Source organism: Pleurodeles waltl, chromosome 3_1 (assembly GCF_031143425.1).
Source record: "Pleurodeles waltl isolate 20211129_DDA chromosome 3_1, aPleWal1.hap1.20221129, whole genome shotgun sequence".
NCBI classification, from domain to species: Eukaryota; Metazoa; Chordata; class Amphibia; order Caudata; family Salamandridae; genus Pleurodeles; species Pleurodeles waltl.
Genome location: NC_090440.1, coordinates 681,307,427 through 681,325,652, shown reverse-complemented (window position 1 = coordinate 681,325,652; position 18,226 = coordinate 681,307,427). Strand labels below are relative to the sequence as shown.

Below are 18,226 nucleotides of genomic sequence, written 5' to 3'. Positions count from 1 at the left end.
AAAGATTATCTGATCTGATGTGTGGAATATATGCTGAAGGTACTGGTCTACCAGACATACGAAAACATTAATGCGCCAAGCAACTAACAGTAATTGATGACTGGGTATTTGCAGCATGGATGAACCTGCGGTGAGACTGGAGAGACTTGCTTGTGGCAGGATGGCTTATTGGGGGTGTTGTATCAGGCAAGGAACTCGTGGCTGCTGCTGGCGCAATCAAAATCAGTGGTACATACCTGGAAGCAGGCTATCGCCAATTTGGGAAGGAAGCAAAGGCCAAATGAAATGACCCACCCTCTGGGTGAGTTATATACTAGCTGATGTGGGGAAACTCCAGGGTTTTCAGCATTGGATCTTACTGGAACATCCAAACTAGGACACGTCTGGAAAGGGGATGCCTTACTTAGGCTGGCTAAAATGCAACAGCAGTATAAATAAGCAAAGTCTGAGGCATTCCAATTCCAGCATGCACCGACGGCACACATCACAAGGGGCACAGTGCTTGAGAACTCCTCACCACTGGAGAAACGAGGAGGCAGAGACCACTGCAGCATTCAAAGAAATTGCTATTAAGATGGGGTTTTCGCTAGTTCAACTTTATATACTGCTTCGATCATACTGCTTCTGTACCCCCTTCCATGTCATGTGTAAGTGCCCCATGAAGTTCTGGGTGACGGGGTGCAGGAGGATGGTACCTTCTTTCACGTGGTGTGGAGCTGTCCAAGGCTACAGCCATATTAGACGTACTGAGAGAGATAATGAGAGACACAACTGGCTGCCTGATACCTGATACAACTAAATGCTGCTTGTTGAACATTTGGGGAGATGAGTCCCCAACTGGGTACTGCAACCTGTGATTGCCCCTTGAATTAGGAGTAGCTAAATGGAATATAGCTAGAAATTGGTGTGGGTCACGCCCCAGAGATGTATGAATGGAAGAGAAATATGGACTGGTGCATGTTGGCAGAAAAAACGATCTACCAAAACAAACGATGCCCCAAAAAATGGGGAAATAGTTGGTCCCTATGGCGGGATTATAGAGGACTGATGTGAAGGGTCTTTATACAAGGGCCCTACTACCGTGATGGAAGGTGTAAAGGGTGGTGCACTGCATTCATTATCTAGTGTTTCCAACTGACTGTCTTGGTTGAGCACAAGTTCTAGTAGCAACTGTAATATGATTTGTTACCTGATGACTGTTATGTTTTGTTTCATGTTTTGTTTTTGAAGACAATGAAAAATAAATTTAAAAAAAGACAAAGCTATTGAAAGGAAGAAGAGAAAGAGAATCGAGAGACTAGGGAATGAGTCTGAGGTGTAAGGAAGGAAAACGGGAGAGGAGAGGGTAGAACAGGACGAGACAAAGGCAGCTACGAAAAAGAAACAACGGATAAGGAAGTAGTGACTAGAAAAGAGGTGAAACAAGGGCAAAACAACAGAGACTTTTGAAGGAGAGGGGAGAGAGAAACAAAGAGAAAGGGAAAGAAGAAAGTGGCACGAGAGAAAAGGGGAAATAAAGAGGGGATTAGTGGAGAGAAATATATGGAGGGGTAAAAAAACAAAAGAAACGGAACAGGAACAATATAGATCTCTGAGAAAAAAGAGTGAAAGGCGAAAGCATTAGCGGAATGGGACAGAAATCATGATTTATTATCAAAGGATGTGAAGGGGAGGACTGAGAGATAAGATTCATTAAAACCTTGTCTCCTCGACCTGCCAATTGCCCAGTGCTTAATTTGAGCTAGTGGTTTCCGGTGGGAGGCACCAGCACTAATTTTTGAATTCTGGAACTTATTTTTCAGCCTTAAGCATGTACTCCGAGCAAAAAGACATATGTGAAAGACGAAGGAAGAGAAAAACAAAAAAAGGGTCACAAAAAAAAAGCAGAAAGCTGCAAAAGTGAACTGAAGGGGCAGGAAGTGGAAGTAACTGATGAAAGAGGCCCGAGGTGGCTTTAGGATTATGCTGCCCCAGTATTCCGTGCTCGCACATTTAATTGCAGCAGCCCCGTGTTTCAGAGAAGAGCTTTGGGCACTTATTTTTATTTACTTTTATTTAATTAAGCACTGTACTGGCCTCACCTCCAGTCCATAGATCAGTAAGGTGAGTATCAACATGTATTTTTCTCCATTTAAGGCGCTGCTTATTGAAGAGAAGAACGGTGTCTCTCTCACGTGCACAAAGAGAGACGAATGTTTTTGGGCAGACATTCCTACCGCAGACCAGCTCGGCGCATGCAGCGGCAGTAAATGTGTACCCACAGAAACACGTTCTCACATGCAGTCTATTCATGGACTGCTTTATCTTGGATAAATAAGTCCGATGTCCTTGGTGGGACACCATAGTCTGTTGCCATGGAAATGCTTGAGAAGTCTCAGGGTGAGGGATGAGGTACAATATTTCTGTGGAATGGTAACGTCCGTAGAGGCAGCTGGCCCAGCCTGAACAAGGTACCGCTCTCAATGCACCGGCTCTCCTGAAATAGGCAATCCCAGCTGAGAAAACACCGTAAAAGCTATGTTTCCGTCCCTGTGTTTATTTTTGGATGTCGGCGCCTGCACGTGCAGTTAGTCTTTTCCTTATATATACTAATATGTGTTTTAGGCGAGGACCAGCGTTGATTCAGGAGTCGAAGCCCGTGAGCGAAGGGAGACAGGCGGGCACGGACCAGTGAAGTGGAGAGCGGTGATCCCCGGGGACAAGTGCCCACATGTGGGGGAGGGAGGATTCTGCACTGGTATCAGTCACTGAGTGATCCTGGCATACAGAAGTTATCAGGACCACATATGAAGAAGTGAGACACCAGTAAATGTCCCGAAAGAAAAATGAGAGGTAGCGAGATACAGTTAAGTGCTCCTGAGAACGGACAGCGCCTTGGACCGGAGAGTGAGTCCTCACTGGGTCACTTAGGAGAGCTGACACCCAGCGTGCCCGAGGCCAAATGTGGAGGCAGCTACATAACTCCAGTGGCTTTGAGCAGATTAAAGGCACATGGACCAGTAGGCGTCCCTGGGGTACAGCGGGAGATGGTGGAAAGAGACGGCTCCTGTATAGCACTAATAGGCAGTGTCCTGGTACAGTTCGAGAAAGGAGAGAGCAGACGACGCTATTGGGTCAAAGAAAGGAGACAGATGACAAACATGCCAGTGACCTTAGCCACAGGTAGGGCATCTGGACCAGTGAGTGTGTACCTGAACTATTAGAAGGACGCTGTTACACCACCAATACCTCCGGATTACGGTCGGAGGCAGGCAACAAACCAGTCAGTGCTCCTGTCCAAAGAGTAGGTAACTGAGATACCGACAGTGCTAGGGGTTGCGGGAACGCTCAGTATTCCTGTTCCGGCGGGTATTATTGCCCGGGAACGGGCTCTTGGGTGGTGCCAGGGGCTCCCCCGCCTCAGGCCTGATACAGACACAGGGGCTGTCCTCCGCAAATGCAGGTGCTCTTCCCCGCCGTTGGTGTGCTGCATCGTTAGCTGAAGGTGCTAATAGTAACACGATTACTTTCCTTTCAATCTGGGCTGGGCTCTCCGCATCTGCATAGTTCACAAGTAATTCCTTTCAAGACGTAGTCTCCGGGCTTGGTGCAGCCAAGACAAATTGGACTGTTTATCTGTTAATCTGCCAAGGGATAAACTTATGTTTTAGTGTAGTGTTTTTTCTTACGTTTGGTTGTTTCCACTTCTATTCACGTTTATGTCCAGTATGCATATTTATGTTAGGCAAAGTGATGTTTTTTTTAGTTTTTTTTGTATATTGTGGTCTATATAAGACACACAAAATATGCCAGTACAAGCTTTCTTTTGGAGCAGAGTTTATAACAATAATTATTATGTACTTGCAGAGATTAAACTTTATGTGGCCTACCACTTACTCTGCCTTGCCTGACTCTGTCCCCTTTATCCCTACCTCCGTAGTGTCAAATTCAAGGTTCCTACAGGTACTGTTTTCTGATTCCAGCACTGGATACCAGTCAGTGACCTAAGCAGATACAGGGGGTCATTCTGACCGCGGCGGTCGCCGCCCACCTGGCGGTCACCGCCATTTGGCCGCTCCGCGGTCAAAAGACCGCGGAGGCCATTCTGGCTTTCCCGCTGGGCCGGCGGGCGCCTGCCAAAGGAGCGCCCGCCGGCCCAGCGGGAAAGGCCCTGCAACATAGAAACCGGCTCCGAATGGAGCCGGCGGTGTTGCAGGGGTGCGACGGGTGCAGTTGCACCTGTCGCGATTTTCACTGTCTGCTAAGCAGACAGTGAAAATCATGCTGGGGCCCTGTTAGGGGGCCCCTGCACTGCCCACGCCAGTGGCATGGGCAGTGCAGGGGCCCCCAGGGGCCCCACGACACCCGTTCCCGCCATCCTGTTCCTGGCGGTAAAAACCGCCAGAAACAGGGTGGCGGGAAGGGGGTCGGAATCTCCATGGCGGCACTACTTGCAGCGCCGCCATGGAGATTCAGCCCAGACAGGGGAAATCCAGCAGGAAACCGCCGGATCCCCTTTTCTGACCGCGGCTTTACAGCCGCGGTCAGAATGGGCAGGGAAGCACCGCCAGCCTGTTGGCGGTGCTTCCGTGGTCCTCCACCCTGGCGGTCGATGACCGCCAGGGTTGGAATGACCCCCACAGTGTACATGGTGGACCCGTGATTGTGTCCCTGAGCCACGAAGGGAGAGCCGCTTTACAGACCAATGTCCCTAGGCCAAAAATCTACAAACCTACCAGTCAGCGTCCTTAGACCTGCAAGGCAAAGTTGTAGTTCTAGAAAAGTTTGCTTTTGGCAGAGATGGGAGGGATAAGGCACCGTAAGGGCAAGAGGGAGATGCCCTGAAATCATCCAGTGTTTGCTACAGAACTGTCTAAGGCATAGAAAAGAAGTAACATAAAATGTATATCATGTAAAAAAAGATGTAAAAAAGTGGTAGTATGTACAACTGCTTCTTTTCATGGTATCATATGAATGGGCCGTGACTGACTCTGAGACGTAACGTCTCTGAATGACATCGGTAGTAAAGTCGTGGTCAACAAAGTGCCATTCGTTCGGCATGGGAACACAGAACAATGATCCTGGGTGGAGTGGTTCAAGAAAAGTAAGGGCAGGAGACAATGAAAATGGAATAGCATGAACCTAGGGATATACTGTTACTCTTGGCCACCTAGGAGACAGCCACGCTCCTCTGTGGTCTTCCCAGTCCAATTACATGGGAAGGGACTGTGGCATCACAAAGTGTAGCACGGTACTGTACTTCAATAGAAGTTCAATTTACCAGTTAAGCATGTAAAAGGTACTTCAATATCAGAGCTGGTCTTTGCTTGGATAACGCCCTAGGCAGGAATAAATCTGGCATCTACATTGCTGTCGATGAATAAAATGAGGCAGCAGGGTTGTTCCTTTTGTTTTTATGAGTGAGGGGTTATTGCTGTTTGCATAACCATAACGCAACACTCCATGAACCCCTCTGAGGACTGACACCCTAGGCCTGAGTCTAGCTTGCCCACTGCAAAAGCAAGCCCGGTTTCATGTATATCACAACAAGGAAATGTTACTGTACAGCTACTGAACATCAGTTCACCCACAAAGCATGTAATTGTCACATCAACGTGCAACACAACAAGGGAATTTTGCTGTACAGCTACCAAATATCAATTTACCTGTGAAGCACACAAAAGTGCCAAGGACATGCCCCAACGTGGGTCCTGTGTTCAGTGTGCCACTGGAACCAAGCTGCACCTGACTTGACCAGAGAGGGCGAAATAGGTTGAAATTGTCTTGCGTTGCTTCTGTTTTGGTTCAGAGAGAACCTGGTTTGAAAGTTGGGGCAGGATACGTTTCTGTTGGAGCAGGACCAAGGGTGATTTGCATATGAGTGGGTCTAAGATTGGGTGGCATGTCAGGTAAACAGTGATGGGTTGGAATGCTGCCCTGAGTGATTGCCAATGGTTAGACAATTTCAGTCATTGCTCCCAATAACTTTTGTGTGTTTGCACGTGCAAGTCAGCACAGCACAACAAACACACATTTCTGTAATGCCACTAAACGTCAATTTGCCTGTGGAACATGCATTGGAAAAAAGGTGATATAAGTTGGTGGTAGGATCCCTGTAGTATTTGAACAAATGACAAAATGACAAAGATCATAAGTTGTTACGTCAACTTGAACTGACCCACATTGGTTGCACCACAAACCACTCTTTTAACAAGCATGCTACCCATCCACTGTTGCACCTCGCTAGAGTCATAAGCTCAATATCAATGCAATGACCAGGCAACATTCTATTTCTTTGAAGCCTAGGGCAAACATGGAGATGAAACATAACACTTTCTCAGGAGTCACAAGTGTTTTCACCAAGGTTGGATGCTTGTTGCTATAGAACGGCCTCTTGGAACTTTAACAATAGCAATGACCACCATTCTTTTTTCACTTGTTCTATATCTAGTGACACCTTGACGATATGACAATTTCCCAAGGTGAGGGACCTCTGAGGTTGAGTCGGGGTGACATCTGTGTACATAGACTAAACCAACCCCATGCTCTGCCACTTCATAGCATTCAGTAATAAAGTAGACCGAGAGCACCAAACCAGGTTTTGAGAATTAAACATTCTCAGACCATATTTATTTTCCAAAAAAAAAAAAGCAAAATTGCTTGATACTGACACACTTCAAAATATTTACAGCATGTACACTGAATATCCATATCTATACAGGACTAGATATACAATTTCCTATCTGAAATTTCTCAAAATGCTGGTAAACCACTGGGCTGGTCCTTCAAGCACCACCCCTTGAAAGTATGACCTGCCCTCCCTGGCCTAGAATCCCCAGAAGAATCCTTACTTAGTTCTTGACAAGGCAAACACAGCATTTCCTATACATTGGGGCATCTGGTAAGTTTGAAGTGGAAGCATGCCAGAGCCACCGAAAATGGGATCCCTCAGGACGCATTAGAAGAGGGACCTGAGGTAACCAGGCTACACATTGGTGTAAGTACCATCTCCCAAATTCACCCCCTGGCAGTGTGAAAAGAGCACCTGTGAAGAGCCAGGGGGCAGTTGCAGTAGCTTCCAAATGCCAGCCTGCAGTTTCACTACTCATCCTTAGTGAACTAATTAGGTCCACATCTGGAATTCTCCTGAGTTTATAGGGTCAAATGCCAAGGTGTCTACCTGCCCTGTGACCAGCCATCACTTTTTCCCCACAAATACGACAAAAACAGTGCAGAAGTATCAAAAAATGAACACTTAAATGCAGCAAAAGCCCAGTTAAAGGGATGGGCTGGTGGCCAGTGAAAACAAAGAGGTCATTGTCCAGCCGAGGACCCAAACAGGAAGATAACAGGCAAGCAATCAGAGTATGAGAGGCAGCAAAAGGCAGAAGTTCACCAGTAGACCAGGGAATGTGACCCAGATTCCGAACTCCCAGCTCAAATACTGTTTGCCTCAGTCTCTACTGCTGCCCATCTTACAACCAATCAGGCAAGACCTAGTTTTTTGCGGGCCTTCCCACCAGATGCCATCCATCACCCATTCCCCTAGAGCTCCCACTGAAAGATAGAATTTTCACGCTCAATGTCAAGACCTGTCATTGGCCACCACCAGCCTCCTGCTGCTGGCCCCCGCCTATCACCAGTAGCTCCAGCATGCAACATGGAGACAACTTTATTCATCTCTAGGATAAAATCTTGACATTCTTCCTAGGAATTAGTGAGAAACAGAAAGAGAGAGATAGAGGGAGAGAGAGAGAAATATGGTGGGTGATAGAAGCAAATAGAGAGAGCAGACAAATAACAGACAGAAATTAGAGAAAGATGAGGCAGAGAACTAGAGAAAGACATACAAAAAAGAGGAGAAAGGAAGAGAAATACAGAGGAGCAAGAGTAGAAGAAAGGGCAGTGTGGTGATCTAGATATCACGTGATGATTCCACACATCCCCCATCTTATTTAGTTGACATTTTTATCAATAATGTCGAACACTTCTGAAAACTATTCCGCTTGGATTCGCAAAGCACAGTTTTATGTGTCATGATGCCTCAACATGAATGCACAGTGCTGAGTGGCACCACAAGAGACAGCATAGAGCCGGTGCCATACGGATGGCGTCAGGGCCTGGAGTCTTACTTAACCGTCAGACAGAACTTCCATGTGTGAGAATCATCTTTGGAGGCTGCTGCACAAGCCTACATGTCAGAGCATTATCAGACACCGAAAGGAGATGAACTCCCATGGCCAGTGGGGTGTGGGATCAGTCTGATGACAAATGTAGTGGGGTATTTTTTCAGGTTCTTCACCCTCTTCGGAGATGAACCAATCGTGGGGAAACGTCATGGTTGTTTACTTTATCCAGCTAAATACTAACTTTCTCCCCTGATGATGTTTACAATTTTCACTAGGTTTGAGGGTCCTGCACGAAGAAGCTATGGTTTTTTTTTTCAGTGCTTGTAATCTTGTTCTGCACAAATAGAGAAAATGATACTCTTGCATCTGGACAGCCAAGCATTAAGTTTTAATGTATGAATATGGGGTTGCGCTATCCTTTGAGCTATTTGCCATCAGCCTATCTCGACTGTACCACATTGTGGCTCCCTAGTTACCATGGGAATACCGGTAACTAGCGAATCAAATAAGCTACTAACCAGTGGATCAATGATCAGTAAAGGCTAACAGGGCAGCCTGTGACAGATACTGTAACCTGGCGTTGAAGCCTAGTTCAACAAGAGCCAGACACTTGTGCTCAGATCCCCAAGAGGGCCAGCAGCCAGACGTCAATGGCCTATTGCTTGGGTACATTTCACAGCAGTAGTAACTGTTAGTTATACTCACGGCAGGAAGAGCAAAGAAAGAAATGCCCAGAAGGGCAAAGCCAGCCGCTAGTACTCTGCCCAGCCATGTCCGAGGGGTCTTGTCACCGTACCCAATAGTGGTCAACGTGATCTGCCGTGTGAGACAAAAGAGCAGTGAGCCAAGTCCTCCCCACCAAGAACAACCACACAAAACAGCAGTACTCCCTGGAAGCTAAAAATCATGGCAAAACTTTAATCTGTCCATAGGTCGGATTGGTGACCTTCAACTGTGTGGATTTAAACATGCCCTGAACTTTTCAAATAGTTCTAAAGCCACTGTAAGTTAAGGAGAAACGCGGCTTCCACCTCCTACCACAGAAAGCACAACTACTGGTATCATTTGCTGTTTGTGTCTGAGTGCTTTGTACCTGCAGCAATGCTGTAATTGTCATTGTAATTATATAATACCATACTACCCTGATGAGGCATCAAAGCGCTTTGTGGCGAGTAGCATACTACTTTGTAACCCCAAAAGGGTTAGTGGTGTATTAGTGTAGGGAAATATGAGTTAAGTTGAGTGGTGGACATGCGAGCCTGCTAGTTGGATAGAATAGGATAACGGAGGGATACAAAGGGAAGAGCCCAGAAAGTGCTATTTGGGAGATCATAGTAGTAAGGTAAGGTTTGGGATGAGTAAAAAGAAAGATGCAGGAGGGCTACATGAGGGAAGATTTTAGAAAGGTTTTTTGGGAGATTATAGTAATAAAATGAAGTTTGGGATGATCCAAGGAAGGGTCTAGAAAGGGTTACTTTGGAGATCATATTAGGAGAATGGGGTTTGGGATGAGTCAGAGAGTGGAGGTAGAGGATAGAGGATATATTGAGAGAGGTATAGGGTGAGACATAGAGAAGTGCATTGGAGAAAGTCAAAGTTTTTTTTTAATTAAAGCATCAACTCAGACTCAAAGAGCTTCATGTGCCTTCACTTCACTTCCAGATTTCAGATGGAACAAGTATGAATTTGATTGGGAAAGCACCTCAAGAAACGTATATACCATACTTTTTTCATTTTGCTTTGTGTTTGCTTTCTATGGACCCTAAGTCTTGCAGAAGAATATCTCCCTACTCTTTCCAGGGAGTACTGCTGATTCAACAAGAGAGCAGGATGCCAAGTGCGCCTGTACAAGAAAGAAGGCAACGCAACAGTACAGCACATAAAGTGATGTGTAGAGCCAAGCCTAGAGCCATGGGTTGCTGCACTAAAGCACAAGGGCATGATGACAAAGGTGAACATTAAGACAGTGGCATGGTGGAGTGCGCTGTAAAGTTCGGCACTGGTGGTCGTGCTAAATTGTGATGGGGTAGCATGCATCTACTCTGAGCAAAGCAAAGCATCCAGTTGTGAGAATAATGGCCAAAATGTGAACTTACTGTACCCCACCACAGTGAGTCCGCGTAGGTGGCGAAATCTGTATTGGCATCCTTTTCTGCCAGGTAGACGAGGAAGGAGGCAAAGATGAGCACCAGGAAGCCGATATACCAAGCTGTGATTAACTCCTGCAGGGAGCAAAGGGCAGAGGTTGCAGCAAGAGGAGGGGTGTAGCTCAGAGTTTGTGATTCTATAGATGAACATCGCAGGAAGCAGGGCTGCTAAAGTTACACCACAACCCATTATCACCAAGTGAGTGACAAGACAGCCTAAAGGGTCCTGTCCGTGCTGCATGACCACTGGGATTCCCTATTGTACTGCTGACTGCCTCCACCTTGGAATATTTCAGCAAGAGCAATGCTCTGATTAGTGCAATCTTCTGATTTGCTTCTTTACAATTGTCTTCCAGCTGGTCTCCTGTACCCCCATAAATGCTTAGGCGATTCGTTTTCCCCCCACTCTTAACCCATTCCGCCCTACCACACATTTGGACATGTTTTTACACTCTGGCTAGCCACTAAGTCAGTGCTTCACTAGTGCCTGTGATTTGACGACTCTTAAACAATCCAGTACCTAGAATGTCGCTAGATGTTGAACGCTGATTTCCCACCAGGGGACATATTGTGGATATGGCATGATGTCATGCTCTGCGCAATGGCGCACACTTAAGTGTTGCTCCTCCGCCAAGCCCAGCTGCCTCTGACAGACTAATCATTTATTTATGCTCAAAGCTCAATATTAACCCCGGGTGGTGACTCTGACAGGACCAGCAGTGAATATCCATGCCCCCTTCCCTCTCCCCCATGTTGTGTAGTGGAAAGAGAGCGGCAGCGTGAACATGTAACGGCCCCAGCCCTCACCTTACTGTGCGCATAGACCACAGAGCCGAGCAGTTTCCAGGTGCCACCTCGCCTGTCCATGCGCACCATGCGCAGGATCTGTAAAAACCGCATGCTCCGGAGGGCTGACGTGGCGAAGATGTTCCCCTGCGTACCAGCCGCAATGACCGCTAGCGAGGCTATGAAGACTATGAAGTCTGAAAGGAGAGAAGAACGAGGTTAAGGGTTCATTCGTTGGCATAAAAGCAGAACGGCCGAGGAAGTGATGCACAGTGAGGGAATAAGTGAAAGAATTGGTGGATTGATGGGTTAGCGAGTGAAGTGTGAATTACGTGAGTGAGCAGGCAACCATCCATTTGCCTGGCATAGTTGAACCAATACGTTCGTGTGTGATAACTTTCTTACACCATATCTGATTTTTGCTGAAGTAACCTTAGCAAGTCAGGTGCACGAAGGGGGAATCTTGGTTATCCAATCAGAGCGCAAAACTGCCTGAGGTCATGGGATGCCAGCGCTAAATGACATTAACTACTGATACTGCCCAATTATCACTACTACACGAGGATCCAGGAGTAAAAAAACCCACAAGAGGCAAACATGAGAGCAAAATATTCAAAACTGGTAGCTGACATTTCAGAGCAGTGTCTCTAAAGCACCTAAGGTTTCATTTAGGAGAGGCATGCTACACTGATGGGTCTGTGGAAGCCCTCACCCCTGTCTTCCTAGAGGAAGACCACCACGTAAACATCACTAATAGTAAATGAGGTGGGGGAACTCAGCGTTTGGGATGGGAAAGGGCAAGATGCCCATAGATTTGTGGAACATCAAAAAAGTGTAGTTGTGGGCATGGATAATTCCTTTGAAAATATTTTGTTTCTCGTGCCAGTTTTCATCGCAATTTTTTTTAATTATGTAATTTAATGATGGGAAGGTGAATCTATGGGAATGATGCCTAAACTTTGAGGTACATGAATGATTTGCACAGTGTGTATTGCGGACAATCTGAATTGTTCACATTTGTGAGATAGAAGTTTATGGATATTCTCCAGGCTCGGCTCCTCCGCTTGCGCGGAGGAGCGTCGCCCCCCCACCAGCAGCTGCAGCAGCTGCAAACCTTTTATCAAAAACAATATTAAACTATGTTTATTATTGTTTTTTGGTACAATGGGGTGGGGCCACAGGCTGTGACGTGCACTTAGAGGGAGTGCACAGCACTCCCCGTCACTGTGCATATATGTTTGGCTGGCCAAACACACATGCGCAGTGTGCTGTCTCTAGGCCAGCACCGTGCTGTCGCGGTGGAGAGATCAGGCACAGGTTCCCAGTCTGCCTGGGAGCACCGTGGCTGGGAGCTCCCAGCTAATCCTAATGCTGCTCTGAGCAGCATCAGGATTGGCCGCAGAGGTGACGGTGGCGCCCCCGACGTTTCAGGTAATTTTTCTTTTGTATTATTATTTATTCCCCCACACCTCCCCACCCGCACACATGTGCCGCCCCTAATTAGACCGGCAAGCCGCTCCTGATATTCTCAAAACTTTACAGGTTGTTTACCACAATAAAACAAACATATGTACATGGACTATAAACATTTCCATGGTGAGAGAATTTAGAAAAAGTGGCCATTTTTGCAAGAGGGTTTGGTAGAACCAGTTTCTATACGGTATAAAATATTTTTCCTGTTGAAGGAAAACAAGAAAAAACACGTTTTTTGTCTAGTTACACAAATCTACCAAACCTCTTCAGAATGGAAGACTTGCAGACAATCCAAGTAACAGTTGAGGGTATTAAGGAGGACATACAAACAAAAGGTGTGGAAGGCAAAGATGACCTACCAACAGGATTTATGGAACAGGCTACTTGGCATATCAAAGTCAAACAACACCAAGGCTTTTTGGAGAATAATTATTGAACTGGATAATGGTGGTAATAGGGCTTGTAGTGCTTATAATGGATTGTGATTGGGCTGATTTTTTAACCAATTTGTATGGTCCTCATGCTGTTGCTTCCATGGAGAACGGTTCCTCTTTAAACCATATGAATCATGAGCCATGCCGTAAAGCAAGGGTTAATGAAGTTGAAACATATGTACCTTCTGAAATGAATCGATTTAGCCAAATGACTTTGCCAACATTTACAAGACAAGTCTGGAACAAGTAGATGAAGAAGAAGCAGCGCCCTTCATTCGCCTGTTTACACCAAATGGAGCCCCAGGCATAGATGGTGTATGGAACGCTATATTCAGAGCCAATCCTGAATTATGGGCAAGGGTATTGACTCCTTTATATAACGAGGTTCTACTGGAGCATGCAGTTCCTGAATAATGGTAAGGAAGTATTCTCCAACCTATCTATAAAAATGGCCCACCAGAAATTCCAACAAACTATCGGCTAATAGCTTGAACTAATGTTGATGCAAAAGTCTTTGCCTCCCGACTGCTGGAGGACACAGAAGACTGGTCAATGGCTCAGCGTTTAATACCAATTAATCAATCAGGATTTTGTAAAGGGCAATCTACAATTACCAACCTATTGACCCTTACCTTGCTGGCAGACCAGCCTATCCTGAAAAAGAAAAATGTATACATCTGTTTTGTGCACCTAAAAGCAACATTTGATTTGGTCCCCCAAGCTATGTTTTGGGAAAAACTTGCAGGCTGGGGTATTTCCCGCAAATTGCTAGATCAAATTATCCTCTTAGACACAAATACTTGGGTCCAGGTTAAGGTAGGGGACAGTTTCAATCTGACTTGGTGAATCAAAACCTGTAATGGTCTAATGCAAGGATGTGTGTTTCTACTTGTTTATTTAATCTTTTTATGTCAGATCAGTGTCAGCATTTGCATAATGTCAATGTCTACCGTCTGAAATTTGCAAACTGCAACTTAAAATATCTGCAATATGCAGATGATACAATACTTCTTATTCAGACCCCTACAGGCCTACAACAATTAATTGAGTCATTGGAGGAATATACTTTATGTAATTGTCTGGAATTAAACATTAAGAAAACTAAGATAAAGATAACAGGACCGAGGAACACTAAACTTCATGCCTGGTATGGAAGGCGAGAGTCTGTCAAAGTTGTACAATATTGTAAGTACTTGGGAATCTTATTTGATGAGAATCTTTCTTTTAAATGTCACTTTAATACCTTAAGAGCTAACACAGCCTCTTCAATTTATGCGTTTAACTTATAACATGATAAATTACGGTACCAATCATATGATCACTTGCTCAAAATTATGGGAACCAAGTTGACCCTTGCTCTTGCTTATCGCTCAGTCATTTTCAAAGGGAAGGATGCTAAGTTACTTTACTTGTTGTTAATTAAGGCATGTAAGTCTGTTTTTAGAATTCCAAAAGACATTGGCCAAGCAGAAATTTGAATGGAATTTAGACTTTGAAAACAAGTTTTAGTGAGACAGGTGACTTTTCTTAAAGCTATGCATTCCTTATCCCTATCCAATTTAGGCTCTTGAGCATAAATATGCTGGCAGCAAAAGTAATAACTCTATGTAGGCTGGTGCCTGGAGATCCTATTTGACAAAGTCTGACAAAGTGTTGCACTGCAGTTGGGGTTTCCAGAAATGAACATAATTTGTTTGGAAAAGTTTTAAACAGTTTTTATATCGAAAGATAAAGGTACTGTCATACTTAGTGGATAAGGATACAATAGCAGCGAAGAAGCATGCTTGGACTGTGACACATTCTTATGATAAACTAGAGATCCAGTCCTACTGGACTACTTATTTTCCACCAAGTATGAGGGATGTATTTTTGAAATTATGATTTGGCAGTTATCCAACAAAAGACGACACTCCAAAATAGTCAAAACAATGGGCATGTAATTGTTGTAGTCTGTGTAGCTACACTCAGGAAACCTTAATGCCTATGATATGTGTGTGTCCCAACTTGATTGATGCGCACCACATTTTTCTAAAACCACTGTTCATAGAAGCAGAAGTGAGAATATGTCGAAAAGCATTCATGTTATGTTATTTGGGCAAATCAGTACAATTGATTTGCCGGGTTGTGAATTTCTTGAATGTATAGAAAATAAGGTTTGCATAGTTATTATAAGCACTTTGCACTTTGATATTGCACCTTGAAATCTGCAGTTGCCAAAACTTGTAGGACTTAAACATATTGTTTGGATGGTAGCAGAAATAATGTTTACATCTATATTTGTTTCTGCTAACTGCATAATTGATCAGCACTTTTTCAGTATGGCACTTAAATATATTATTGGATGGCAGTGGAAAGGATGTTTACAACTATGTTCTGCTAGCCACATTTTTAATTTGATTTGTAAGCACTTTTTTAGGATGGTGGTAACAAGCATGTTACATCATTTGAGAACATGCTGGCAATTTATTCCGTCTATCTCTGTGTTATTCCAGTGCTTTCCTTTTATTATTCTGGTGGGAAGTTATGAATATTAATTTACTCATTTGTATCCAATTACCTTAGTAATTGTCTAATTGTTTTTATGTACAAAAGTATAGTTGCATATTTTATTGTGAGCGATCTGTAATGATTTTTATTGATCAGACAATAAATCTTAAACATTAAACACTTGTGTACATTTAGAGTATAAGGTGTGCATTAGGAAATGTATAACATCTCCCAAAACAGTGATTTGTTCTCAGAGTAGGCAGATTTCTGACGTTTTTGCAAACCTTTGTGAAGCAGGCATTTGTCTCTTGATGGAAAACACAATACTCTGAACTAATAACCATATTTAGAACGGTTGTACATCATCCTACTTCTTGTAAAAAGCATAGGGGCATATTTACAAGAAAGTGACGCATCAGTCCTGATGCGCCACTTTTCTTGCATCCCCCCCACCCCACCTAACAACACCATGGTTGCACTGTATTTACAATACGGCGCACCATGGCGGTCGTTAGGACAATAACATCAACATTTTTGACACTATTTTTGACGCTATTGTGACGCTTTGCTGCGCTAGTGTAAAAAATGTTGCTGTTAGTGCAGCAAAGCACCGGGAGGCCCATTGATTAAATGGCTGCGTCATTTTAACACCTGCTCTGAGCAGGTGTTAAAAATGACAGATATAGTGGCGCAGTGAAATGTAAGTTTCACTGCACCATTTTTTCAGGCCTCCCTGTGTCGGAACGCCCCACTTGCATACATTATGTCTGGCGCAGGCATAATGTGGCGCAAGGGTTTACAAAGTGGTGCAATGTAAGTATTGCAGCACTTTTAAATCACAACGTGGGAGAAAGCCCCCCTTAACGCTGCCTTAGCGTAAAAAAAAAAAATTAAGCTAGGGCAGCGCAAGGTGGTGCTAGGTGCTTGTTAATATGTCCCATAGTTTCCGGTTTTGGATAATGTGGCTAGGTTTCATATTGAAGAATGTTTACAACGTGTCCGTCCATCCATTCTGGTATGTGGGGTTTTGTTATAGTACATTATCTCATGTTTTTCAGATTGATAGAAAACTATGTACTCTGATGTATAGAACAATTAACTTGATTGAATCTTTGTCATAAACCGCCTGTGACAATAATTTCAAGGTACATTTTTGTTTTAATTGTGCTCTTAATATTTTCACCCATCTGTTACCTAACTCAATGATGCACTTCTCCAGTGGCATGCCAGGCTGCTACTGCCATATTCCAATATCAGTGTTTGGTTACATCGCGAGATTTCTGCTTTATTTAGCAATATGTTGTCTTTTCTGTGCCACATTCTAGCAAGTCAACTGTATGAAGCACTTGTAAAACATTGATAATTCGAGTATTTTTGTCATTTGGTATTTTACCACTTCCTTGTTTACGTAAGTATTTTGACTGCCAGCGCTAGCAATAACATAAATCCCACATAAAGACAGCGGAAATAATGCACAACAAATGCCACATGTGTTGATACTTCACTGCACGATGGTTGCATCAAATCCTACTGTGATTCCAACGAATGTTTTATGATTATCTTTAAAAAAATAATTCCTACATTTTCTGTATAAGGGGGGCTGATGAGAACATATTGAATGTAAATTATGTGGCCGACAGCTTAGAGTTAAGTAAAGTTAAGTAACGGGGACGTATACTGGGAAAAGAAAGTAACGTGGAGTGGGTGGGAGAGAAGTAAATAGGTGAAAAACCAACAAGATGGGAAGTACAAGAGGACGAGCACAACATCTGGGGGGCAGGGGGAGCACATGGATGACAGAGAGCAACACAGAGTGCAGGGGGGAGTAAAGTACACAAGGGAGATAGCTGGAAAACAGATGCAATCACATGGAGTGCTTAATCAAAAAAAGAAAAGCAAAAAGTGGAAGCTTAGAAACCGGACAATCAAAAGAGATGGTAAAGAGACTTTGCTCTTTGGGAGGGGAAAAACAAGACTGAGAAGATGGAACACAAATAAGAAGCAGGCAAATGAGAGTTACAGGAATGACAACCAATGATTAACAGTGAGCGGCCTCCAAGCCCCTGTATGCTATTGCAAATCCACAATTTATTTCGCAAGAGACTGGGAATATCCTGTCTAGTAGTCAAAATCTAAAAACGAATTAGTTCTGCCTGCATAGTTCTCCAACCATACCTTGTGAGTTGCTGGAAATAGTAATTTAACAATGTACCACGCAGATTCATGGAGGCAAGTATGGAAACACAGGAACGCTGAATAGATGATCTGTGTGGAACAACTAGTATGACTCTCTAAGTAGAAAAAGTATGTATGTAGGTACATATGTTAAAAAATAATGAGCAAGAAGCGCAAAAGCCTACACATACAATTCCAATACCTCTTCACGGGTGGAAACATCATTTATCACAGCTGCGATCATTAGCCAGAATAGTTTAGATAGGAGTACCTGTAACAGACAGTGTGCGAGAATTCCAAACTGCAAAGTGTGTGCCCCAGAATATGATGCACTTTGGTACTACGAATTAACACACGGAGCCCCTAATTTCGAGTTGGTCAGGAACTGTGCATTGTAAAACAGTCGGGAACAATGATCACCACCTATTGCTGCAGGCAGAATAAATGGGAGGTTACAATGGCGTGGGTCAGAATTGAGCATAACTAGTAATTTCAGTTGTACCAAATGGTTAACACGTGTTTTATAACTTTTCATCATTGCTTCCCCACAAAAATTGCTGTGCTGAAAAATTGCTGGTTCGAGAGCAATTTGCGCTCAACTCAAAATGTAAAATCA

General features: G+C 44.1%; 1 protein-coding gene across 2 annotated transcripts in view; it reads right to left on the bottom strand.

Annotated features, from left to right (window-relative positions):
- Nucleotides 1-18,226, bottom strand: part of KCNQ4 (potassium voltage-gated channel subfamily Q member 4) — an 861,160-nt gene that overhangs the window by 254,738 nt on the left and 588,196 nt on the right. For both annotated transcript variants that reach the window (XM_069223287.1, XM_069223288.1), the window contains exons 4-6: nucleotides 11,063-11,238; nucleotides 10,205-10,330; nucleotides 8,814-8,924 (exon numbers count right to left, since the gene is read on the bottom strand). In XM_069223287.1, coding sequence (XP_069079388.1) covers nucleotides 8,814-8,924; nucleotides 10,205-10,330; nucleotides 11,063-11,238 — 413 coding nt within the window. The remainder of the gene's footprint in view (nucleotides 1-8,813; nucleotides 8,925-10,204; nucleotides 10,331-11,062; nucleotides 11,239-18,226) is intronic.